Here is a 14,780-nt window from a genome sequence, read left to right as displayed (position 1 = left end):
AAGCAACCTTCCTCGTGTCACGTGACGGGGGTGGGACTCGGAAGCGCCACCTCCGCCGTTACTGGGTGAGTGAGGAGGCCGCGCCCCCCCGACAGCCGCGCTGCTCCTGGCGGCTTCGGGCACGCCTCCAGCCGACGCGGAGGCTGGAAGTACTGGTGTCGGGGGTGAGGGGTCAATGAGGAGCTGAGGATGACCTCCCCCCGGCGCTGAACTCCTAAAAGAGACCTTTAAAGAGGTGAGGCCGACGGACTGGGGAACTTAGTAGAGCGTGCCCTCAGTCCACTTGGAAGCCTACAAGTAGTAAAGCTCCTGGGGAGGCGGGCGGAAGGAAAAGGTCCCTGGTTTCGCCCCTCCCCGTGGAAATATTCCCCCGAATATATCAAGCCTTGGTAGCGCTTAGAGAGGATCTCAGCTCCTGTCTCCGTGAAGCTCCCCGTGAGGAGGACGCAAGGCAAAGAGTAAACTGGGCATTTTGGGGATAACCAAAAGTGTGGGGAACCTATGCCAGTGGGTGTCCTGTTGGACCAGAATGCCGATCGGAGTCTACATCAAAGTATAGCGCTTAGCGTATTCATCTAATTTCGAGCGCATTGTGAATTTTGAGTATAGCGCTTGTTTTCAATTATAGTGTATACTCTGGAAGAAAATTGCTAGTGTAACAGTCTGATCCCAAAGACCTCGTAGGATCTAAAATTAGCCCGTAATGTAATCATCTGTCTTGAAGAGTATTGTGTAGACTATATAACCATTTGATTGCCAGTAAAGCTCCTGGGGAGGCGGGCGGAAGGAAAAGGTCCCTGATTTCGCCCCTCCCCGAGGAGATATTCCCCCGAATACATCAAGCCTTGGTAGCGCTTAAAGAGGATCTCAGCTCCTGTCTCCGTAAAGCTCCCCGTGAGGAGGACGCAAGGCAAAGAGTAAGCTGGGCATTTTGGGGATAACCAAAAGTGTGGGGAACCTATGCCAGTGGGTGTCCTGTTGGACCAGAATGCCGATCGAGGAGGGAAGCCATGCGTACTTTTAACAAGACTAACCGGAGTTGTAAGCCTACCTAAGACTATCCCTGATACATCAAAGTATAGCGCTTAGCGTATTCATCTAATTTCGAGGGCATTGTGAATTTTGAGTATAGCGCTTGTTTTCAATTATAGTGTATACTCTGAAAGAAAATTGCTAGTGTAACAGTCTGATCCCAAAGACCTCGTAGGATCTAAAATTAGCCTGTAATGTAATCATCTGTCTTGAAGAGTATTGTGTAGACTATATAACCATTTGATTGCCAGTGTTATGTACAAGTTATGCAAAGCGCTGCAATTGGGGCTGTAATTTAAGGCGCTGGATTGAATTACCCTGTGATACTAAATTATCTGCCAATCTGATGTAGAATAGTATTACTTATTTGAACAGAATGGAATGTTTTGAATCTGAAATGTAACGGATAAAAACTAATTGATTCATTTGATAAGGGAAGATAAACTTTTCTACCTTTTCTAAACGAACGGTGTAGTGTCATTTTTCTCTTAAGTGGCTAAGCGCTAGAGTGTGAAGTGAATGCGAAGCAAGCACAACGTAAAATTCTGGAATAAAGCCTTTTCTACCTGAGTCAAGCTACCCAAGGACGCTAGGTCCAACAAGTTGGTGTTCAGCGGTGGGATTCTGAATCTGTGCATGCATCCACTCATTAGCAGTTTGGCGCGCACCACACCCTACACCTGATTGTTTTTACTGGAGTTTTCTCCAAGTTGTCTCCCTGATTGGAGTTTTTCAAAATTGTCCTGTCCTGTGGTGTACTTCCTCTTAAAGGAAAGGTCTCCTATTGTGAAGTTCTTTTCTGCAGAGTTGGGTCCCACCTGGTAGGATGGAGTTTGAGTTGGGTAGGCTGGAAGAATATACGGTAACCCAACTAAAGGAATTCTGCCAGGAGAGGGAGGTATTTTTCAAGCAGGGGGCGAAGAAAATAGAACTCCAAACTAGCTTGAGAGCCTGGGTTATGGCCCACCCTAGCGGAAAACGGGAGGAGGGACCAGCACCGGACATCATGGAAGAAACAGAATTACTTTTTCCCCCTGGGAGCGGCAACATGGACGTAGGACCTAGTGCCCCTTCAAGAGCAGGTAGTAGCGCTTCGGGGGGGGGGGGGGGGGGGGGGGGGGGGCTGTCATCAGCTGATCTAGTTGACAGGAGGGAGGAGAGGCAGTTCAAAATGGATCTGGCTCGCTTGGAGAAAGAGAGGGAGGAGAGGAGGTTCCTCCATGAGCTCCATTTAAAGGAATTGGAACTCAAGGCCCTACAGTTTGGAACCCCCAGCAGTCCCGTTGGTGGCAGCGTATATAGAGAGATCCCCAGGGAGCCCAGACCCTATCCGCCAAAGGACGTAGTCGCCAGCTATGGTGTCGGGGATGACATTGCTAAATGGTTGGCTGCCTATGAGGTCTCCTTACGAACCCATGGGATCCCCGAAGCACAGTGGGGGGGTGGTCTATATAGGTATATGCCTCCGGTGGGGAGGGATGCCCTGTTAGCTTTGGAGCAGCAAGATCAGACCAATTACCCCACCATGAAGGTCGCCCTAGTTAGAAAGTTTGGGTTGACCCCTGAGAAATTTAGGCAGAGGTTTCGGGGCAGTCAAAAGCTGGCCACCCAGAATTTGGTAGTCTTCCTGTACTACGCCAAGAAGGCCTGGGTACAGGGCAGTGAGGTGAAAGACTATGAGGGGTTGTATGACCTTATTTTAAAGGAGCACCTCCTCGAGAAAAGTTTTCCGGAGCTGCGTCAACACCTGGTGGACAGCAAACTAACTAATCCCAGGAAGCTTGCAGAGGAGGGGGATATCTGGGCAAGTACCCGGGTATCCTCAAAAGGGACTGGAGGGAATTTCCAAGGGGTAGGACAGGGCGCCCCCCAGAAGAAAGAGGGGGGAGACAAAAAGAAGGAGTTCTCTAAAGGCCCCCAAAAGAGTTCGCAAGGAAAGGGATTAGGATTCCCTCCTAAGGCTGGCCCCCACAAACCCCCTTATCCTGACCGTGGTCAGCAGCCTAGGGTTGTCCGTTGTTATGAGTGTGGTGAGATTGGGCACTACAAGGGGGATGCCAAGTGTCCCAAGAGACCACACCCTCCCATTGAAGGAAAGACCCCTGGGGTGGCAAGCGTAGTGCTCGGGGAGGAGTTGCCCCTAGATAAGGGAGGTGAGTGGGCAGGGCTAGCCTTAGTGTCCCTAGGGGATTGTGAGATGGTTCCTAAGACCCAGGTGCCCTCGAATACTACTAAGTACAGGCAATGGGTCACCATCAATGCCCAGAGGGTGGAGGCTCTGAGGGACACAGGAGCCAGCATGACTATGGTAAGGAGTCAGCTGGTGTCCCCAGAGCAGGTGGTTGCCAATGTAGTCCACCCGGTTGTGATGGCTGATAACCGAGAGGGTAACTATCCGGTGGCCCAGATTCCCTATGAGTGCGGAGGGGTTGTGGGTCCTCTACGAGTTGCGATAAGCCCTGCCATGCCGGTCGACTGTCTGTTGGGAAATGACCTTGAACATTCGGCGTGGAAGGAGGTCGAGTTCAGGGCCCACATGGAGATGTTGGGGACACCTGAGTGGACGTGTGCCAACACACGGTCCGTGACTGCCTGAAGAGGGAGTTCACAGAGGTTGGAGCCTGGGACAAAGGCCCAACCAGCTGCCAGAAAGGGTAAACGGGGACAGGGGAAGCCTGCCCCGGCATCTGAACCTCAGATGGTGGATGGGGCGACTGAAGTGGTCCCGGAGTCTACGGAGGGGGATGTGACTTCCCTGGAGGGCTTACCTACTCCTGCAGAATGGCAGGTGGAGGGAGGACCTACTAGGGAGGAGCTTTGTCGGGCCCAGAAGGAGTGCCCTACCCTTGAGGGTTTGCGGCGACAGGCCGAAGCCCAGGCAGCGGGTAACGATTCGGGGAACTTCCACATATACTGGGAAGATGGTCTCCTTTATAGCGAACCCAAGGCTCCAGTGCATGGATCATCCCGGGCCTTGGTAGTTCCCCAGCGTTACCGAGCCTTCCTTTTGGGATTGGCTCACGAAATACCCATGGCAGGACACTTGGGACAGGACAAGACCTTTGCGCGGCTTGTCCCTCATTTCTACTGGCCTCAGATGAGGATTACGTCCGACACTTTTTGTAGGACGTGTGTAACCTGCCAAGCTAGTGGGAAAACAGGGGTGAAGCTGAAGGCTCCCCTGGAACCACTGCCTGTCGTTGGCATCCCCTTTGAAAGGGTGGGCATCGACATTGTTGGGCCATTGGATCCACCAACATCTGCCGGTCACAGGTTTATCCTGGTTCTGGTGGATCATGCCACCCGGTACCCAGAGGCTATCCCTCTGAGGACCATTACTGCACCTGCGGTGGCACGGGCTCTGATGGGGATTTTCACCCGGATGGGGTTTCCCAAGGAAGTTGTGTCGGACAGAGGTACCAACTTCATGTCGGCCTACATGCGGGCTATGTGGAAAGAGTGTGGAGTCACTTACCGGTTCTCCACCCCTTATCACCTCCAGACCAATGGTCTGGTGGAAAGGTTTAACAAAACCTTAAAGGGCATGATCAGGAGTCTGCCCGAGAGCCTGCGGAGGAAATGGGACGTCCTCCTACCTTGTTTGCTATTTTCCTACAGGGAGGTACCACAGAAGGGAGTGGGCTTCAGCCCCTTCGAGCTGTTGTACGGACACCCTGTTCGAGGACCCCTCAGCCTGGTGAAGGATGGATGGGAAAGGACTCCCAGAAAACTTCCCCAAGATGTGGTGAGCTATATGCTGGCCTTTCGTAGCCAAATGGCTCGGTTGTGGAAACAGGCTTCCGAGAATCTAGAAGCCAGCCAGACGGTCATGAAGGAATGGTATGACCGAAATGCTCATCCGGTGGAGCTGGAGCCTGGCCAGAAAGTGTGGGTGATGGAGCCTGGAGAGCTTAGCGCTCTCCAGGATCGCTGGTCAGGCCCCTTTGAGGTGATTGAGAAGAAGGGTAAGGTCACATATGTGGTGGACCTTAAGACCCCCAGACAGCCCCATCGGGTGCTCCATGTCAACCGCCTCAAACCTCACCAAGAGAGATCCGAGGTCACTTTGATGATGGTGACTGATGGGTCAGAGGAAGAGGAAAGTGAACCTCTTCCTGATCTTTTTGCATCCCAAGAGAAGGATGGGTCGGTGGAGGGAGTGATCCTCTCACCATCCCTAACTCCCGAACAGCGGAGAGACTGCCGCCAAGTTTTGGAGCAGTTTACTTCCCTGTTCTCCCTTATCCCGGGAAGGACTCATCTGTGTACCCATGATGTGGACACAGGGGACAGCCCACCTGTGAAGTCCAAGTCCTACCGTTTATCGGATAAGGTGAAGGCCAGCATCCATGGAGAAGTCACCAAGATGCTAGAGCTGGGAGTGATTGAACCTTCAAGCAGTCCCTGGTCCAGTCCGGTGGTACTGGTACCCAAAGCTGCCCCGCCGGGCACTACCCCAGAATTCCGGTTCTGTGTGGATTACAGGGGACTGAACTCTGTGACAAAGACTGATGCTCATCCAATCCCGAGGGCGGATGAGCTCATTGACCGGTTGGGAGCTGCCCAATATCTGAGTACCTTTGACCTTACATCTGGGTACTGGCAGATCTCCCTGACAGATGGAGCAAAGGAAAGGTCAGCCTTCTCCACACCTGAGGGTCACTTCCAGTTCTGTGTGATGCCCTTTGGGCTTAAGAACGCCCCTGCCACTTTTCAGCGGCTGGTGAACCAGGTCCTCTCCGGGATGGAGGCCTTTTCGGTTGCGTACCTGGATGACATCGCTGTCTTCAGCAGCAGCTGGGAGGACCATTTGTGTCACCTGCAGGCTGTCCTTCAGGCTTTGCAGCAGGCGGGCCTGACGATCAAGGCCAGTAAGTGCCAGATCGGGCAGGGGTCGGTAGTGTACCTCGGTCACTTGGTAGGTCGGGGCAAGGTGCAACCCCTCCAGGCCAAGATTGAAACCATCATGGCCTGGGAACCCCCCAAGACTCAGACGGAGGTCCGAGCCTTTCTGGGCCTCACTGGCTACTACCGACGCTTCGTCAAGGGATACGGTACTTTCGTGGCTCCCTTGACTGAGCTCACTTCTAAAAAGCACCCTCGACGGGTAATCTGGACCGAGGGGTGTCAACAAGCCTTTGACACCTTGAAAAAGGCAATGTGTGCGGCACCTGTCCTCAGGGCCCCTGACTTCTCCAAGGAGTTCATCGTTCAAACGGATGCGTCGGAGCATGGCATCAGGGCAGTGCTGTCGCAGCTCAATGAAGAGGGTCTGGACCAACCGGTGGTTTTCCTGGCTAGTAGACTACTCCCCCGGGAACAGAGGTGGAGTGCGATTGAGAGGGAGGCTTTTGCGGTGGTGTGGGCTCTGAAGAAGCTGCGGCCATACCTGTTTGGCTCGCACTTCCTGGTTCAGACCGACCACCGGCCCCTCAGGTGGCTGATGCAAATGAGGGGCGAGAATCCCAAGTTATTGAGGTGATCCATCTCCCTACAGGGAATGGACTTTAGGGTGGAACATCGCCCAGGAGTGGACCACGCCAATGCTGACGGTCTCTCCAGGTATTTCCGCCTTAGTGAAGAGAACTCCCAAGGGATTGGGTAGCTCTCCCCACTTTCAGCTGGGGGGGGACGCGTGTTAGACCCGTCAGCCCTTTTGGCTGTTCCCTCCTCTTTTATTATTTTCTTCCCTTTACCCTCTCATTTTTCTGTCCATTAACTTCTTTTTGGGTGTGGACGTAGAGGCTCTGGGCACCCCATTCTCACTAATTGAGGGAGAGGCGCAAGGTGTCTCACTAAAATGGAGGAAGGGAGTGAGTGTTGTCACAAAATGGTGGACTAAACTGTCACCTTAGAACCTGGGCCATAGACTGTCATGAGGGGTTCCGGAACCTTCTGGACCAATCTGGCCAGTCAGGGCCCAGGTTATAAATAGAGGTGAGGTAGGTCGGCCATTTTAGGATGATAGGTGTGCTGTGAGGTAGTCAGGAGTAAGACATCTGAGTGGGAAGGTGGATGCGCTAGAGAGGGAAATTGATAGTACTGAGGTTCTGCTATACTTCCCTCCTCAGCCGATACCACCCTCGACCTCTTGACCTGTCCCTGTCCACGGCCACTGACTCTGGGGTCACCTTTACCCAAGGCGCTCCTACTTAATCAAGACCTCTGAAGGAAGTCAGGGTAGAGAGGCACCGTCCTTGGCTATATCTTCTACATCCCTGTGGTTGCCTGGGATACTGGACTCCAGAACTATTGACCGTCCATTATTCTTGACGGAGAGGAAGGTGACCTTGTTGTAGACCCCGGGAGTTGGCTAACCAATTTGACTGCCTGGGTGTGCAGATCGCCTGCTTAATTTTAGCCACCCCCCATCTGGTAACCCTAACTGGGCACACTCACCGCCGCAGCCTAGGGGTTAGTAGAGCGTCCCTGAAGTCTCTTGGGGCATTGTGAGGAGATCCGGGGCTCCAGTGTGCCGGTTTGCGAGCGAGCGGCACAGCCAGAGGCGTGAGGAGGCTGCGTTGAGGAGACGAGGGCTGTGTCGAGCCTCGAAGCAACCTTCCTCGTGTCACGTGACGGGGGTGGACTTGGAAGCGCCACCCCCGCTGTTCCTGGGTGAGTGAGGAGGCCGTGCCCCCCGACAGCCGCGCTGCTCCTGTCGGCTACGGGCGCGCCTCCAGCCGACGCGGAGGCTGGAAGTACTGGTGTCGGGGGTGAGGGGTCAATGAGGAGCTGAGGATGACCTCCCCCCGGCGCTGAACTCCTAAAAGAGACCGTTAAAGAGGTGAGGCCGACGGACTGGGGAAGCTTAGTAGAGCGTGCCCTCAGTCCACTTGGAAGCCTACAAGTAGTAAAGCTCCTGGGGAGGCGGGCGGAAGGAAAAGGTCCCTGATTTCGCCCCTCCCCGAGGAGATATTCCCCCGAATACATCAAGCCTTGGTAGCGCTTAGAGAGGATCTCAGCTCCTGTCTCCGTAAAGCTCCCCGTGAGGAGGACGCAAGGCAAAGAGTAAGCTGGGCATTTTGGGGATAACCAAAAGTGTGGGGAACCTATGCCAGTGGGTGTCCTGTTGGACCAGAATGCCGATCGAGGAGGGAAGCCATGCGTACTTTTAACAAGACTAACCGGAGTTGTAAGCCTACCTAAGACTATCCCTGATACATCAAAGTATAGCGCTTAGCGTATTCATCTAATTTCGAGGGCATTGTGAATTTTGAGTATAGCGCTTGTTTTCAATTATAGTGTATACTCTGAAAGAAAATTGCTAGTGTAACAGTCTGATCCCAAAGACCTCGTAGGATCTAAAATTAGCCTGTAATGTAATCATCTGTCTTGAAGAGTATTGTGTAGACTATATAACCATTTGATTGCCAGTGTTATGTACAAGTTATGCAAAGCGCTGCAATTGGGGCTGTAATTTAAGGCGCTGGATTGAATTACCCTGTGATACTAAATTATCTGCCAATCTGATGTAGAATAGTATTACTTATTTGAACAGAATGGAATGTTTTGAATCTGAAATGTAACGGATAAAAACTAATTGATTCATTTGATAAGGGAAGATAAACTTTTCTACCTTTTCTAAACGAACGGTGTAGTGTCATTTTTCTCTTAAGTGGCTAAGTGCTAGAGTGTGAAGTGAATGCGAAGCAAGCACAACGTAAAATTCTGGAATAAAGCCTTTTCTACCTGAGTCAAGCTACCCAAGGACGCTAGGTCCAACACTACTGCTTTGCTCTTTTCTTCAATTGCTCCTGTCCCATTCTCTTGCTCTTCGGAGCAGGTTATGCCTCTGCTTCCTTTACCTACTCTCTCTCGACAGCTCTTGCTTTAATGCAGTTTAGTTCATCCTCCGCTTCCCGTCCTGCCTTCTCCCAATCTCTTTTAAGCTCTTTTCTGCCTTAACCCTTGATCTTAGTTCAGTATTTCTCCACCGCCCTTGCTTCATGACAAATAAATGCGCTGGGGGCGAGGGTTCCCTCGTTACCTTATCTTTCTTGTACTCCTCATATTCTTCATTGTCTGTTAATAGTTCATGCCGGCACAGGGGGCAGGAGTTAGTCTGCAACAAGAACAAACTGTAAGCCATAATTGGAGATCAACACCCTTTGCAAAAGCATTTGCCGTAAAAGCTTCTTACAACGATCATAGCGCCATAACTGCGATCAGATGGACTGCTTGATGTTTAACTTAAGGGACTGTCTGAGGCCTGGCCTCTAAAAACAATCAGTGAGTGTAAGGGTCTGTGGTGTGGGTTTCTGAAGTACCAGTCAGGGATGTGGTCAGGACCCTGTGGAATGGTACAGCCCTGTGTCATGCGATGTCAACTGAGCCTGCAGTATAGGACAAGGGTGTGAAGACGAGATCGCTACATGCAATATTGGCAGGGACGTGCAGTATAGGGCCACAATGTGTTGGTTATAGGGCGTGAGCATACTCAGGCATGAGAGTGGAGTATAAAGTAAGAGGCCCTGGGGTGAGACTGGGTCCTGCGGTATTGGGGGAAGTAGTTGTGTGGTTGAAGCCTGTGATGAGGTGAGGCACTGGGACAGTTGGGGTTGTTGGAAAACCCTAGGGTAGGAGGTGTTCATGGGGCCAGCGTATGAATCCTGGACACTGGGGAGCAAGCCACTCTTGGGTTGTGGTATGTCATACGGGCAGTGGTATTGGATACTTTAGTGTTTATGGGACCCTAAACTTGTGGCATAGGGCAGTGGAGGGTTGTATGGTTGTTTGGGTTTGGGATGGTTATGGGATCCGTGGTTTGGAAACATAGGGCATTGGGTCTTTGGTACGGTCATGCCATGGTGTGCGAGTGGTCCTGGAGTGTGAAAGGGGTCTCTGGTATGTGGCCATAGGTTCTTATGGTGAGTGCATACAGAGGCACGTATTGGAAATAGCAGGTCGAAGCCAGAAGCATTCTACTGCGTTTAGTGGAGAGCCTGCAGGTGTGGGGAACGCCTTCATTCCACAAGATGAACACCCCTACGTCGTTTCTGCAGAAGGCATGGCATATGCTGCATATGGCAGGATCAGTGCCCCTTCCCTTCTGGTCTTAAGCATGTGCTGACACTAAGTGTAGGCTACAGTGAAGCTCCTACCTTTCCGAGCCAAGGCAGGATACAGGCAGAATGGAAGTGATGTTCACAAGGCATCTTTTTCACGGTCTCCTCTTCCTCAAACTCCAGCAGACAGACGGGACACTTTAAGCCTTTATCTGTTATGTTAAAGAAAGACACGCCAAAGCAGTAGATAGAAAAGCACAGATGTCACCAGGCACAATATCTCCTGAAAGCACTCATCTAAAAAATGTGATTCATGGCAGAAAACCACAGAACAGACAAACCAAAGGAACATAACAGCTATTTTATGGTTGGATGCAGGTTTGAAAGTATTACAAGGGCATTAGGTGATTATGTTTGTTGCATATTTGTTCAATAGGTCCAATATTACAAGTCCAAAACAAGACCCATGTACTATTCTCTATAGTACTGCAAATCTCAAAGGCAGTCTGTAATTTGAGTAACTGGTAGCCACTACTATATGGAATGCCTACATTCTTTCTGGCTTAGTTGAACAACTTCGCCAGGAAAGTAGTGGTCCTCACAGGTCTTCTACAGCAAGGGTGCTCATCGGAGGGAGAACTAAATGATCATCTACCAAAGGATCCTGGGTCACCCTAGACCCACCTTTAAACTCACATAAAGCTTAGGAGTGCGGCTAGGCCTCAATACACCTAGGCACTACTGCAGGAAAGGACCAAGTGTGAAGGGTGTAATTGGCAGAATACATTTTACACCTTAATCATGTCAAAGTAAGGTCTAAATGACACCAGCATGGCCCACCACTGGAAAGGAATACCTGCTTATGAGTGAGGGCTCACAGATGGCAGGAGCAAAGCTTTCTGTTCTGCTCAGGAAAAGAAGCCCCGTGCTAGAGTGGTAGATTGCAGAGAATAGGCCCTCTAGTCTCTGCGGTAAAAGGAACATCTTTCTGAAGTAATGGGTCACTGACAAGCTAAATGGAGCTCTCTGGTCACTGCACCAAAATGGTACTAACTCTTGGGTGACGGGTCAGGAATGGCAGATTTGTGGTTTTCTATTTACTGTAGAAAAGGGAGTGAAGGGTTGCAATGGTGGGGTTCTGGTCACTGCAAGAAAGTGGGTCCCTATTTCGAGCGAGTCAGGTAGCACCTTTGGGGGTCTGCAGGAAGGGATCCCTTCGCTATAGGGATCAGTCACAGATGTCAGGGTCAGGCTTTCTATCAACTGCATGATATGAACCTATGGTTAAGAGAGGTTAAGAGAGATGGGTTGCAGAGAGCACAGATAGGTCCCTCGAAGATCTGGTCATGAAAGAATGCAGCGCTCATGGTTATTCATGTTTTGTGCATGTTTTGTGCATAGCAGCATAAATCGGAGGAAAAGATTGGACTCCCTTACCTGCCTGTCCTGGGGTTATGGTCACTGTAGGAAGACTCTCGACAATTTCTTTGGCCGCAGGAGGTGGCAACCTGTGATCCCAGTCCACAAAATCCATTGGACCATCCTCAAAATCCATTCCATTGAAGAGTGATCTGCAAGAGGAAACCCACTGGTTGAGAAGGGCTATTGCGAGAGGAAGGAGATGGTAAATAGTCAAAATACATCTTTGTGCATGTTGGTTTCCAGAACCAACAGCGCAGGACAGATATTTACAACAAAATTCACACTGCCACCTACCCTGTTGAGAAGCAAAGAAAGAGTAGTCAGTGTCTCAGGCTAAGACTGCAATTATATGCCCCTCCCCCTGCTCCTTACCTCACTCCTACATAGTTTCCTCTTACCAAAACTATATGCCCATGTGTTGGGCATAGCTCTACTCCAAGTCCTTGCTATGTAGCCTGTCCTGTGTAGGAAAGTGCCACTTTTTGACATGGTCACCCCCACTTTTTGCCTGGTATTTGATGCAATTTTGACAGAAGTGCACTGGGTTCCTGCTATCCAGGTCCCCAGTGCCAGATATCTTTCCCTAAAACTGTACAATTGTTCCCCCAATTGGCAATACTTTAGCACCCCCTGTAAGTCCCTAGTAATTGATACCCCTGGTACTTAGGGCAGGGAGACTAAAAAGGGTCCCCCAACAGCTGCAACATGTATTGTGCCACCCTAGGGGACCCCTCACCACACTCAAAGTGCAGAGAAAAGTTAAGACAGGACATGTTTAAGTCCAGTGGGGATTCTAACAGCACAGAGACCAAGCAGCCAACCAGGGGCATCAGCGATCCACTTCCAGAGTGACCCAGCTATCCTGATTTCTGCACCCTCAACCGGAGAGACCAACAACCGCGAGAGCCTTTAATGCACAGAGCCCAGCCTACCAATTCACTGCACCTGAGCGCTCCAACCGGGTTCCCGAGAACAGGCTGTAGCCCCTTGCTCCTAAGACCCTTGCTACCTGAGCCGCCTGTTGAGAGCTCCCAGACCTGTCCCCAAGTTCACCTATGCATACTGTTTTTAGGTGCCCCCCCACCCCTTTTTTCCACCGGCATAGTGCACACAGCTACAAACGGACCAGCACCTCTGCATCTAGACGCCCCAGGGCAGGTAATGAGTAACTGCTGGTGGTACTTTGGACCTTGGCCCCCTCCAGAAAGAGACCCCCAGAAACCGACCGTAAATAACTGTATGCGATATATGTCATTTTTTCCCCACAGAAAAGCACTGGTGTGTAAAGACGCATTTAAGTGAACATTTTACTTACGTGTGAAATTCAATATTTTAAAAAGTACTTACTTGATAACGAAGTTCTTGGTATCAAAATGTATATAACAATACAACTTATTTTTCTAAATTGGTTTTGGATTTATTCTTGAGTGCGTCTCATTCATTGCCTGCGAGTACAACAAATGCTTATCATTATCTTCTGATAAGCCTAAACTGCTCGCCTACACTATTACAAAATGTTATAATTTTTGCCTCGGTAAACCAATAAGGGTTGCCTGGACTCTCTGCACAATGTACCTCGTATTGGTACACCCTCTAGAGAGCCGACTTTCTACATACTGCACTTCTCTTTGTTTCTCCAATGACCTGAGCCCATGCTCAGTGGATCAATCCTGAGAACAATCTATCTCAAAGTTGGTGCTGTAAGCAGCGCTTAATTTGTAAAAGAATGAATGCATGCCTGCACCCGAACCTCTGATTAGAAGACCAAGGTCTGTGCAATTAAATATCAGCATTAAGAAAACCACCCGATTACTTTTTAATCCAAAACCAGATACTATTTGCCCCTTTCGCTGACCCTTCTATGCTTTGTGTGTTTTTCCCTCTCTTGGTCCCAGGAAATGTCCAATTAGGAAAAATAAGTGCTGGTCTCCAAACATGAGTGGTGGTGGCCCACTGGCTCAAATTAAGCACTGGCTGCAAGTGTCAACTCTGCACCCTCTAGTCTAACCAGTGCATGGACCTACCTGGCTAGCTCCAGCAGGGCATTTCGTCGATACTGCTCCTGTGGGTCGGTTGGCTCACAGTTATGCTCGTCAAAGTATGACGCCATGGTGATCAATGCTGAAAATAAAAAAGAGCAATGAGATAAATAACACACTAGCATTCAGGATCTACATTTCTTACTTTCTGAAATATACATGCCGTTTTTAAATATCTTTAAAAAGGGACACACAAAAAAGCGACATTTAATGAGATCAATATCACAGAAATCTTGCTCCTTCACTTTAAAGGCCTCCCTCAGGAGATCCTTTCCCTACCTGAAAAATAAAACAAGCATTTACAATGCAATGGTCTCGGCATTGGTAAAGTTAGAGCTATTGGCATTGCTCATTACATTATTTTTGTTTCTGTTTTTGTTTTCAAAACATTTAAAGAAACGGCATTGTCATGAGCAATGCCAATAGCTCTAACTTTAACAATGCCGAGACCGTTGCATTGTAAATGCTTGTTGCATTAAGCGGCCTTTAATCTTTTTTTCTTCAGAGCGGCGCCACTATACAGCATATTAGTAGGCAAATTTGAGGTACTCAAACCCAGCTGCGCTTTTCGGATAAAAATCACTCATCTAACCTTAATTTAGACTCAATGGGAACGTTACAGAGAAAGTCACAACAAGGTGGCATCCTTAATACATAATAATGACACATGCAGGAAATGCACCATCATTCATAAACGTGAGCGTTCTAAATTGCTTCCATCATCGGGACGAATTGTGGTGATTATTAATGCAGCAGTATGACCTGTCAGGATTGCTGTATGCAATTACATTTGTGCAAATGCTTCATTACCTGCCTAATGATTTTGGGAGATATGCACTTGTAAACCACTGTTTGTGTTAATATAATAAAGGATTTTTTTTGCTGGGCATGTCAAGTGGAACGATTTGACCGTTAAATGTGCGTGTTTACCGTCGGAAATCCAGTTTGCGTTTATTCTGCGTATGAGGTAAACAATGATGCGTATTCCAACGCCTTCCCTCTCACGAGTTCTCTAGTATTCATATTCTCTATGGCATGGCCACACTGGGAGCCAAAAGAAGCAAACGTTGTCAGACCAGCCCCCCCCCCCCCCACACACACACACACACACTGCATACAGCGAGCGAGCCTGACCACTGCAAGGGCGACTTCTTCTCCCACAAGAAAAACATGAAAAAGTTGCAATCGTGCTTCGTTTTACAACAATTCTCGATTATAAAACGTTGCCCAATCATTGAATTACTGGATGGAGACGAGAGACAGGGCTGCATGGCTGAATGAA

At 49.7% G+C, this 14,780-nt stretch overlaps 1 protein-coding gene across 3 annotated transcripts in view; it reads right to left on the bottom strand.

Moving 5' to 3' along the window:
• RNF181 (ring finger protein 181) overlaps positions 1-14,780 on the bottom strand; it is a 31,691-nt gene that overhangs the window by 2,086 nt on the left and 14,825 nt on the right. For all 3 annotated transcript variants that reach the window (XM_085635208.1, XM_085635206.1, XM_085635207.1), the window contains exons 2-5: positions 13,484-13,580; positions 11,475-11,608; positions 10,134-10,249; positions 9,020-9,094 (exon numbers count right to left, since the gene is read on the bottom strand). In XM_085635208.1, the coding sequence (XP_085491334.1) occupies positions 9,020-9,094; positions 10,134-10,249; positions 11,475-11,608; positions 13,484-13,569 (411 nt within the window). In that variant the 5' untranslated portion in view covers positions 13,570-13,580. The remainder of the gene's footprint in view (positions 1-9,019; positions 9,095-10,133; positions 10,250-11,474; positions 11,609-13,483; positions 13,581-14,780) is intronic.

The sequence above is a fragment of the Triturus cristatus genome, chromosome 11, assembly GCF_964204655.1.
Source record: "Triturus cristatus chromosome 11, aTriCri1.1, whole genome shotgun sequence".
NCBI lineage: Eukaryota > Metazoa > Chordata > Amphibia > Caudata > Salamandridae > Triturus > Triturus cristatus.
Note: the sequence above shows the minus strand (reverse complement) of the source record. Positions and strands in the feature narration are given on the sequence as shown.